Source organism: Acromyrmex echinatior, chromosome 1 (genome assembly GCF_024713525.1).
Source record: "Acromyrmex echinatior isolate Ae372 chromosome 1, ASM2471352v2, whole genome shotgun sequence".
NCBI lineage: Eukaryota > Metazoa > Arthropoda > Insecta > Hymenoptera > Formicidae > Acromyrmex > Acromyrmex echinatior.
Genome location: NC_141852.1, coordinates 6,254,070 through 6,265,961, shown reverse-complemented (window position 1 = coordinate 6,265,961; position 11,892 = coordinate 6,254,070). Strand labels below are relative to the sequence as shown.

At 34.6% G+C, this 11,892-nt stretch overlaps 2 protein-coding genes across 2 annotated transcripts; one reads left to right on the top strand and one right to left on the bottom strand.

The window, feature by feature from the left end:
* The first annotated feature begins 1,646 nt into the window (after nt 1–1,646).
* On the top strand, nt 1,647–4,618 carry LOC105143868 (uncharacterized). Its single transcript, XM_011052403.2, has 3 exons — nt 1,647–1,827; nt 2,692–3,310; nt 3,934–4,618. Exons 1-3 carry the CDS (start codon nt 1,816–1,818, stop codon nt 4,107–4,109), a joined length of 807 nt encoding a protein of 268 aa, XP_011050705.2. The 5' UTR covers nt 1,647–1,815; the 3' UTR covers nt 4,110–4,618.
* Nucleotides 4,619–8,492: 3,874 nt separating this feature from the next.
* Nucleotides 8,493–11,337, bottom strand: LOC105143867 (cuticle protein 2). The gene is made up of 3 exons (XM_087408178.1): nt 11,179–11,337; nt 10,243–10,499; nt 8,493–9,407 (listed from the first exon to the last, which is right to left on the bottom strand). The coding sequence occupies exons 1-3, from the start codon at nt 11,191–11,193 to the stop codon at nt 9,194–9,196; spliced, it is 486 nt and encodes a 161-aa protein (XP_087264304.1). The 5' UTR covers nt 11,194–11,337; the 3' UTR covers nt 8,493–9,193.
* Nucleotides 11,338–11,892: the final 555 nt, after the last annotated feature.

Here is an 11,892-nt window from a genome sequence, read left to right as displayed (position 1 = left end):
TGATTGAATACAAACTAATGTAATTGTAATCATTTTTAAATTAATTGTAATGCTTTGCAGTCTTTATGCGTGATAAATATGTTTGAAGAAATTAATTTTTGATCACGGTAGGGCGTGACTTTTAAGTAAATTTACGGCATGGATCGCAAAAGTCCATATACATCATAACGAGCATTGCGAGCAATGTGCTTTGTATTATATGAGAATGTATTCTTAATACAGTTCGTCCTTCGACTTCGAGTCCTTCGTTCGCTCAGGGCTGGTGAGTTGTTTAGCGTAAATACGCCTTTGTTGTTTTTCAGCGCCGAGATCCCTTCTATCAGTGACATATGATTTAACCAGGATCACGAGGGAGTAAAAATACAAGCTCTTTTTGTTTAATAAAAGAATGCCGGATCGACTTACGCATGACTTGGTGACAGGCAATTAATAACTCGCTACTAATTGCTGGAAAATTCTATGAAAAGAAATAAATATTGTAAAAAAACGTTTGGTGTAATTAAAATATCTTTCAGTTTTATGTAATTCAGCAAGCAAAAATCCTTTCTGCAACAATCGATGATAATTTTAAGTCTGTGAACTAAGGACTGTGATCAAACTTCGATTAATTTAATCAATAATTAACTTAACTTAATTTAACTAAGAGAATCGGGACAGGATCTTTAATATAAACTCTCTAAAACTTTTAGAGCGAATTGTCTGAAAAATGAAATCTCACTCTAAAGCGCAGTTTCACAATTCACAATTAACTCTTAATCGTGGTTCAATTTATTCTTCATCTATTCTTCCAATTCTAGAATTGAAAAGAGATGAAAAATAAGTTGAACTTCGGTTAAGAATTAATCATGAGTTGTGAAACAGGGCTTTAAAGATTGAAAATTAAGTCATTCCTTTTTACTTACTTACAATTATCACTCCTTACAGTGAGATTCCACTCTAAAGAATTTGAAGAATATAATTTATTGTTTTCAATACATTTTTTTTATGCATTAAACATAATGGATTAATTTAATATTTTTATATTATTTTCATATTATTCAATAGTGCTGTTTAAGTTAATCGGAGTTTAGTTGAAATCGCTCGTTTCTACCAACGTAAATTAACTTTAATCTTAGTTCAACTTACTCTTCATCTTTTTTTAATTAGAACTAGAAAAAGATGAAAAGTTTGTTGAACCGAGATTAAAATTAAACCACATTAGTAGAAACGGGCAGAGAGTCATTTCATCCACTCCGAACTTTAATCCACGATTAGATTTCTTTGTTTGGAATTGATTAATCGCATTTGCCATTTTACTTTACAACAGATGTGAATGGTAAATTTTAATGGATCAAATCGTCGATTAAAATTAATCGGAGTTGATCGAACTAATTCTAAGATGCAATTGAGTACATCAATAGTATATATAGCTTCCCGATATGCTTCCGGTCATGAAGTGCAGAAATCGCATTTAAATTTCAAGGTCGCAATTGGCGAAAGATAAACAGCGAAAGAAAGAGAGAAAGAGAGAAAGAGAAGAGAATAGCCTTCCCTTTTCCGATCTTTCCGACAAACTTCCCGGACCATCGGGTTATAGCCGATCACCTCTGGCTTCCCCCAGGTCGCTGGCGATCGACTGCACGTGGAAGGGGACAAACGAATGCGACTATAAATGGTAGCAACCAGCCGTTCTCCAGGAACACAAAACAGCGAACCGACGCCTGGCCCGGGTCCCTCACTCCTGGGAGCGAATACTGACAGACAACAGCAGCGCTCTTTTTATTAGGAAGAAGGTGTGTGGGAGTTCAACGAAGGATACAACGCCCCTGGATCATCATGAGAGGCCTGGTGAGTGATCCCGGGACAAAGAAAAGTGAAAGGTTGGGGTAGGTCGAAAGAATCCGCCCAGCAAAATGCCGATCGAGATCGCGCAACAAGATGACCTGATAAGCGGTGGATCAAGTATCGATTATGTATTGGTAATTCGTCACGATTAAAGGGGTCCATCGTTTCTATCAAATTTTTCCCAGAAGACAATTAACCCTTCAATATTCTTATGGCTTTTTTAACGTAATTACTCGCGTGGGCTGTTTTTGACATCCCAATGTTGTATACCAATCTTCATTTTTCTCTTTGATAATTTACAATTTAAATAAACAATTTAAATAAAAATTGATATTAAGATTAATAAAAAAATACATTTTCATTTAGCAAATTTATGCAGTCGAAATGTTTTGGACACTCCACACGAATAAAGAGAATTAAAAGTCACCTGCGAAGTATTACATTAAAGAAAAAGCAAAATTAAAAGCGAAATAATGCTTTTTGAAAACATAGAATAAAATATAAAAAAATATAATAAATCAAACAAGTAAAGAAAAAAATATGATCAAGACTAGATCTTGATGCTAATAATTTATAAGTACATAAATTTTAAATATATATTTTCCAGTTATATAAACTGTGCATTGACTATTATTATTGACCGAATTATAAATTGAAGTTGAAATAACAATATCACAAATTAAATCAATCAAATTTAATTTAGTCAATAAATTTGATTAATTAATTAATTAAATCGAATTTAATTAGTTTAATAACGATGCTAATAAGCATTTTAAAATACTATATTTAGAAAAATGCAATATTTTTTCGTAAATATATATTTTTCAAATTAGGATCTAATTGCTCCAATTCGTTTTTTGTTTTTAGATTTTCCTGCTCGCCACGGCGGTGACTTGTAGAGCCGCATACGTCAGTTCATCCCCATATGGGAATCCTCTGGTTCACCAACAAGTTGCACCGAACTTCGCGCCGCCCGCTCCGGTTGGCGAAGACGGCAACGTCATCGACACGCCGGAAGTAGCGCAGGCGAAGGCCGCGCATTTTGCTGAATTCGCGAGGGCCGCCGCCCGCGCAGTTCAAGATGAGAAGAACCAGCAAGGCTTGTCCGATTATCAACCGCAGATCTCATCACCCGCATATAGTTACTCAGCTGCTCAGCCAACTGGAGTGCCTTATCTGAAACAAGCCAGCTACCAGCAACCCACTCCGATCTATCAGACTGCCAACCATGTACCGGCGCCCATCTACGTGAATTATCAGCAACCTCAACAATACGACGCACGGGCTAACTTTGTAGGTCAGAAGAGTTACACGCTCCCAGCAAAGCCCACCACTTTCGTACCGGCGCCGTTGGCCGAGGACGGGACGGTCTTAGACACGCCGGAAGTGGCGGCCCTAAAGGCAACCAGATTGGCCGAACTCGCCGAAGCAGAGGCTCGGGCTTACAAACACGCGAGCGAGAATCCGAGTGAGCACCAGGGTCAAGGTGAGCGAAGCAGGACTGGGAAAGACCGATGAACTGTCGCGTGGGCCGCGGCGTAAATCGTTGACGCAAGGCGTGAATAGGAAACGTGTTTTGAGGTCTGCTCGCGGAAATATAACATTAAATACAAGATGTAAAAGTTTGATTGATTGTCGAGAAAATTGCAGAAAAAATGGATGAAGAGTTTAGAGATTTTTGAAGATTTTCAGCATAAACGTAAAAATATGACATTTTTGTATCTATAAGATAAAAATAAGTTAATGTGGAAAAAAATCTGAATAGAATATATTAAAAGATATTTTTATTCTACAAAAGAAATAAATTATCTTTTTATATTTAAGATAAAAAATAAACTGATGAAAAAGTATGAATAGAGCATTAAACAATATTTTAATTTTATAAGAAATGAATTACTTTTATATCCTTAAGATAAGAAGTAAATTAATAGAAAAAATATGAGAATAGAACATTTTTATTTTACAAGAAATTATTCTAAGTATTAAGTTTGTTGTATTCTTTATCCCTCCCTGAGTTATTCTAATAAGTAACTGCTAGTATATACGTGTTCATTTTATTCTTTGAAATCTATCGGTTTTCTTAAACGGTGTTTTCTATTATTATTTTAGCTTATGGATCTCCATCCGGTCCCGCTCCCGCCAATCTAGGACACTATGGCGCTTCGCGAGCATTCCCAGCATCTTCATACCCGGGAACTCAGTCTTACGCCACGCAACAAGTGTACAATCCGTCAGGTTTTCAGCCTCGTCATTATCAGTCCCAGCATCTGATAGGAAATTTCTAAACCTAGCGGATCACGGTCGATCAACATGTTCCGGTGCCTGTACATATTCTAGATGAATAAATTGTTTTCCTATCTTTACGAATTTATCATGTTTCTCGCGACGCAGGTCACTCGCTTGTACATCTCTCTTTTTTAAATATTTGTGATACATAAAGACTGCTGGAAAAAAGACTTAAATAGAAGGAATGGACGAATTTCGTTCTCTCCATCTTAATTCCTATCTTTTTTTCTTCTCCTCTTTATTTACGACGATTTATTACACAATAACTTCCTGATTAAATTAAACTAAATTTTATATCTATTCGTATATATAAATTAAAAATGAGAGGTACAAGTTGATTATTCTTATTGTGAATTAATGAGCGTATTGTGTGTAAAATATTTTACAGTTTACATGATTACAAAATAATATAATAGTACAATATAATGATTAGTATTTCTAATTCGTCATCGTATAATCTCAAATAGGCAATTAAATTTTAATAAAGTTCTATTTATGTGCTGGCCTACTTCTCGATCTTGCGTTGCGTCTAACGTAATTTAAGTAAGGCTGAAACGTTTCTTTACCACTATTAATTAAGATTCGTCGAACACATGCAATTTAATTAACTTTTGCGAATTAGAAACTCGTACTGACTTCTTTTTATATATTCTGTATTAATCCATAGCATTAAATTTATATTAAGATAGATAATTAATTAATATTTTTTGTCATTTTTTAAGGCGCGCAAAGAAAAGAATTCGCGAAAGATCGCGACGTGCGATATCTCGTAGAAGAAATCGCGGTGATTCGTGATGCAACTCTTGATTTCTTAATCTAGATAGAAATCGGAAGAGCAAGAAGAGAGCGATTGGGTTGTCGTGGGACGTTGATTAGGAAAGTTTTGCGTTTTGCGGTGCGCGGGACGGTATCGTAACGATCGTCTTGCGGCGAATGCAGCACACAATTTTACGTAAGCAAAATCGCGACACCTGTCGAATAAAAAGAGGTGCATTGTTCCATGAGCTAATCGGCATCGTGCCTTGCGTGGTGCACACATAGATACCAATTTACTGAAAAAATATATATATATATATTATTACTTTTTATGCGTTTTACATATTTCTCAGGAAATGCATAATGTGAAATTTATGACATTCTAATGGCAATTTAATTCTGAGAACGATGAAATATCATGTAAATCCTATTGAAACGTATAGTCACATCGCGTTACGGTTGTGAATGTTGCCACATAGGTCATCGGTGTACGAAAGACGTGAGAAGAAATGAGCAAGGGAGCGGAATAATAGCTTCGTTCCTCGAGAACGAAGCCGAGCACATCGTGATTCCGAATACCTCGCCGCAGAAAGGTCAGGAATCGTAACTTTGTAACTGATGCAGAATATGCAAGAAGAATGGAATTGATCGCAAAACGAAGCTCGAGAATCAACAAAAATCGAAATGAATGCAGTGCCATTTCAGTACTTTCACATAGGGGTGAGTGGGATAGTGGCGTTTACTTAAGAAATTTTATTAGTAAAAAATTTTTATTTTAAATTAATTTTTCATCGAAATCTGTTTATTCTCTAAATTCTTTGGAACAAAATTTTATTTTAAAAAATAAAAATTAAACCAATCTTGAAAAAGGATGATTTAATTTTCAATCTTTAAGAATGAGATTTCATTCCTTAGAGTAACAATTCACTTTAAAAGAGATTATATGTATAATGATATATTATTTTAGATAAAGTTAATATAAAATAATATTATATGTTAATAAAAAGTAATATACATATATTATTGTTCTTTTAGAATTTTCATACTTTTAGTCGATTTAACCCGTTAAGCTCCTATATGTGTGGTTTAATTTTTCGTGAAAAAGATACCACTATATTTCATGTTTAAATGTGTAAATTTATTTTTGTATGCAGTTTAATATGTTACAATATTTCAAGACATTTATTACGCACTTGGATTTGCAGTGTATTTGCCAAATATGAGGTCAGTTACACCATCGGCTCAAGTTGACGAATTTACGTCGTCAGAAACGATTTATCGTCAAGGCGCTTCATCTCGAGGGAGAAAAAAACTGAATTTATTCGCAACAGAGCATGCAACCTCGCTGCCCACTCCCTACTTACCCTGCGCAATTTGAACTGACCTCGATATAAAGATACAAGATCGGATGGTACGCCTACCTGAGAAGAGCTAAAAATTCTGTGGGCGCGCGGAGATCAACGGATGCTGCGTGGAATATCGCAGCCACGTCCGCGACCGTAGTCTTAACTCATTACGTGTACGTCGCGGAGATTACGTATTATGAGACCCCGTTTTGCGTAGATTGCGCAACAATCAGCAAGCTAGTCGATCGAGTTCTTCCGTCTCACATTACGATGTGAATCGGCGTCGATTATAATGGGGACAAGATCAAATAATCTTCTCGTTCTGCTCTGATGACCTCAAAACTGAATAAATCTATCCAGTATCGCATTTTATCGCAAACAGAAAAACAAAAATTGCAAAAACAATGACATAATTTATAATATATTTTTAATACATCAAATGCGATAAACTTAAGTTGACGATTTTTAAGAAATTAGCTGATATTTGTTAATACACCAAAACTGTACGTAAATACAATAAAATATTCATTAATTAAGAAAAAATAATGAAAATTAGTCCAATAAATTCTCATAATAATGATTTAGGTTATAAAATTATTGCTAAAATTCATTGCTAGAATGAATATATAGTTATATAAATGAATCCAGTTATTCAATGAATTAACTACATTAAGTCGGACATTGATGAATGATTATTTATATTGGATCAAAAATTTTTTTCAGTGCAAGATTAAGTAATCTTCTTCCTCATGCTACTCCACAATTTTGCGACTACAAAGAAATGTAAGCGGATGTATTGTTATTATGGAGCCAAAAATTGCTTGCTTTATACGACCGAAACAAAGAAATTAATAAACGCGTCTATTCAAAATTTTTAAAGTAACTCTGTAAAAGATCAATCTTGTATAAAATTATAATAGATTGATATTCGTGGCGTCATTTCTGTGTCAGGCCGAGAACTTTTCGAATTATCCTCATACATATCAAAAGAAATTGCGAAATAATGGAATATTTACTGAATACGACGGATTTAATTTAAGCTCACCATTTTAAAGAAATAAAAAAACTTGTGATATTTGTTAACAAAATTAAATAATTTTCTTTCTCGTGCTATTTTGCTGATCTCAAATGAAACTAATTTATTTCATACCACATTATCGCCGAAAGATATAAGATCTTTTTTGAACAGTGAAGCATAAAGAAGCACATTTACATTAAATACAAGAAATAATTTAAGTCGACCGGTTTAAAGAAACTGACAAATATTTGTTAATAAAATTATTCAATCCCTTAAAAGGAATCTATACCTTGAGATTTTTTTTGTTCTTTCAATGATCCGTTGCCAATTTTTGAAGCAATAGACGCCAAAAAGAGGACTACCTTGAAGGGATTGTCGAGTAATCCATGACCGGTTGTCCGCGAATCGGGCGTGTTTTGCAAGAAAATTTCATTCGAATACACATTATGTTGACGTTACGGATCGTTGCATAGAAAACATCGTGCAGAATGATTGAAAGCAACGAACATCTTGACATTAAAGATTCTGATTAACTAATAGATCTTTGAATGTTTGATTGCAGGAAATGAAAATTCGATTGCGAGAAGAAACGACGAGAAAACCGGTTTCTATAATTACGAGATAACGTAAGACAGTTATCCTGCGAGATCCTAGACGGCCCGTATCATTAGTAAGGACGCGATTAATCGTGCTTAACGAGGTATGCAACAATGAGGTTCAGCAGATAACGATCTATGCTGTCGCGTACACTCTCGCAAAAGTAGATCTGACTAACGGTGAATGTGATAATATCGAAATAAATATTGTACACAAACAGCCGTGAATGAATGTAACAGAATATTTTCATTCAAAGAAGAAGACCAGAATTAAAACATTTGCAACGCAGGTGTTATTATGTATTTATACATAATAATTTGTATACTGAGAGCAAAAATGATTGCACTTACCAATTTAACTATAATTCAGTTTTCGGTACCAAGTATTTATTCTTTTAGAATTATAATATAATTATTATTGCTAATAGTATGGAGTGATAATTACATATAAAAATGAAATTCATAAGTACTTTATCATGCAATTACAGTTACAAATATCAAGCATCTTTCTCTCAGCATATAAATTCTTAGGAAGGAATTATTTAGATCTCTAGATTATATAAATTTAAAAAATTAAATCTTTTAAACATTCAAATCGAGTGGATGTTGATTGGACCATGTGCAGAAGGACAGAATAATTATTACGGAATAGTCTCTTTATGTCACTGCTGTTCCATATGAATATATATTTTTTCTAACATATACATCGGAAGTACGGATATTTGTGCGCGATAAATAGGAGATGCATGAAACGTGACGCTGCAAAATCACCGCAGGCGAAAAGATTATCGGGAGTTGCGATCGAAGGATCAGCGAGAGAGAACCATTTGTTTCGGAGAGGTAGTTAGTAATATCTTAGTGAATCTTATATAGTCTTCCAATTCTTGAGGTAGCTGCACGAAAAGAACAGTTTTGCTGACGTATCTAAAAATTTAGCTTACAGATAGGAATCCCAAAATAATTTTGTCCGACTATTAAAATAATAAAATGTTCAAATTGCCCAAACAGCACAGAAGTTTGCAACAAGTGTTGTAACGTTTGCAATGTTATTGGATGTTGCTGCAACATTATTAAAATGATCTGTACTGTATGAATGGTAGCTGGAAGTTAAAATTTTTTCCAACATTGTTCATCATGTGAACACTTTACATTTTTTAATTATTTTGATAGTCCAACAAAATTATTTTCAAATTTCTATCTATATTTTTAGATACGCCGGTAAAACCGTTTTTTTCGTGTGGGAAGGATATCGAGGATCATTGGTGGATTCAACACAACCAATCGTGTTATAGATTTCATGGGATCGTCGACGTCCATTGAACGAGCGGAAATGCATTTCGCTCTGATCATTTTTTCTTGTAGTCGAATTAATAGTAGCTGCTGGCCGGGCCGTCCCAAGCAGGATTGTAGACACCATTGTTCCAGGATGGATCGTAGGCGCCAGCAGCAATTGGATCGGCTGGACCGGCCGGCACGCGCCGCGCTTCCGCATTGTAAAGAGAGAAATGTACGGCCTTGGCTTGCTGTACCTCGGGCGTGTCAACTACGCGGCCATCCGGACCTAGTGGGGCTGGTGGTCCACTGCAAGATGTATTCAGACGATTTTAGAGAATTAAGTATGATTAGATTGTGTGATTCTTGTTATAAATTATATTATATAATTATATGATATGATATAATATGATATGATATAATATAACATGATATGATATGATATGATATGATATGATGTGATATGATATAATGTGATATGATATGATATGATATGATATGACATGATATGATATGATATGATGTGATATCATATAATTATATTTTTTAATACATATGATTTATATGTATTAAAAAAATAGAATCTTGAAAAAACAATTCTTTCTAAATTGATTCTACACTAGAAAAACATTTGGTTGTATAAATTAAATGAAAATATTAGATTCAATCAGTACATCTGTTGGAAAGTGAACGAATCAAAATCTTTTTGGAAAAATTATTAGATGAGAATAATTAATTCCTTCTTGTTAAATATAGCAGAATTTTTCAATGATAAATTTATTTAGTTAAGTTAGCATAACTCTTTAGTAAAAAGAATATCTAGTGAATGTAAGTAGCAACTTTACAGATCCACTTGAAGATATTAATAAAATCTTTATAGTAAGTGTATGTTAAATCTATCAACTTACAGAAATCCAATTTAATATTAGAAATTATTTTGAATATTAAAAGCACTGAATAATAGTTAATCAATTTGATAATTCTGTTTGATCTCAGTAAAAAAAAATACATTTTATCATATACATACGTTTTGTTGGCAAAATAAAAATTTTTCTCAATAATTCTTTACAGTTGCATTTGGAAATAAGAATTTACGAAGACGCTTCAGAGAGATCCAGTCTAGTAACGCATGTTTGATACGAACCTGTAATGCGAAAGGTAATTTCCGGAAGCGTATCCGCTGGGCTGGGGATAAGCGCCAGGGTAAGCTCCTATTGGTCCCGGTCCTTTTGGTGCCCGTGCATTAGCCTCCGCTAGAGCACTCAAATGAGCAGCTTTCAACTGCGCGACTTCCGGTGTATCTACCACACGACCATCGGGGCCCAACGGCGCCGGAGAAGCATGGGGTCCGTACCACTGTGGAGCCGCCAGAATTGCGCTTGACATTGCAGAGAAGAGAATCTAAGAATTAAGAAATAATGTGATAAAATATTATCTTCTGGTTGATTTTTCATTATTAGGTCTATTTTTATAGCTGAACCAGTGTATACCCTTTGTATTTAAAGTGAAATAGATAGATATGTTTGAAATTTAACAAAAGCGAGAAGAAAAGTAGTTTTAGTGCAATCCAGTGTAGCAATAAAAACAAACCTGTTGTTTCTTACTAATATTCATTTTAAATATACATATATTAAGAAGCAAGCGTACAAAATTGAAAGAAGAATTTCCATTGGAAGAACTTTTCCTTTTTCCGCAATATCGAAAAGAAGAAAACGACATTGATTAAATTAATAAGTTACATGAGAGATTAGTAATAAAGGATTGATTAATTATCGACGTTAATATATAAGACTTAGAACGGGTTTTAGTTAGCCATTAATTATAAGTGTGTTATAATTATAAATGTGTGAGGTTTAAGAGAAATTATAAATCAAGTCCCTTCTTGACATGTAAGCTCCGAAGTAATAAAATTCTTATTCTTATATAAGGGTGGGAATAATAAAAGACTTAGAAAGTGAAGTAATATTAATTTCGTAAGAATTTAATATTAATTGTCGAGATGCGAGGAAAGTCGGTTGGGAGGAATTCCAGGTACTGAAAATCTCACAGCACCTCTCCTCGAGTTTGCAAGCGTACTCACGAAGTATCCGATCATTGCGGCGATCACTCTGCGTATCCCAAAGATATTCCGTCACCCTTAGATCTCGGCAAGACACTGCGGCTGTCGGCACGTGCGTTTAGATCCGCATTACGGTTGCCATCAACGCGTCTGGTGCAATTTATAGGGGTACGAGCATTGATCGGGCGTGTTGCTGCTGCCCGTACCCCGCCTGATCCAGCGCGACTCGCGGGGTAACAACCACACCCAGGAAAAGCGTTCTCCTTAACTGCAACGCCGTGCCCCGTAACATTTACTTACGCTAACAATGACACCCGTAAGCACGCGTGTCTCGTGACCTCGTCGTGTCAAGAATAAAAATGCGCCTAGACTATGCCGTGTTAAACTATGCGCGTCATCTGCGGATGCAGTTTACCGTCATTAAAGTCACTGACTTTCGCCAAAGTGACACTGGCACCGCGAAGCGAGGTTTATTAACGGAAGGTTACACACGATTAGGTCGTTTGTGCTCTGCGCATTTTTTTCTTTGAAATACTGGAAGTGTCAAGTAACTAGATTATAATACAATACTAAGTTATAATACAATAATAAGCATCAAAAGTAATTATCAATTAGTTACAACATGATAATAATGATAATAATAATATTTTAAATTTTTTTAGAAATACATTATTTAAGCAAAGTATCTGAAAAATTTTAAAAACTTTCACATATACATGGCTTTAATATAGCTTA

What these genes read in the sequence shown, in the direction of transcription:
- LOC105143867 (XM_087408178.1), bottom strand. An exon ending in AATTACCTTTCGCATTACAG is followed by an intron (nt 9,408 to 10,242) that starts GTTCGTATCAAA and finishes TACATCTTGCAG; the next exon opens with TGGACCACCAGCCCCACTAG.
- LOC105143868 (XM_011052403.2), top strand. An exon ending in GAGTGAGCACCAGGGTCAAG is followed by an intron (nt 3,311 to 3,933) that starts GTGAGCGAAGCA and finishes TTATTATTTTAG; the next exon opens with CTTATGGATCTCCATCCGGT.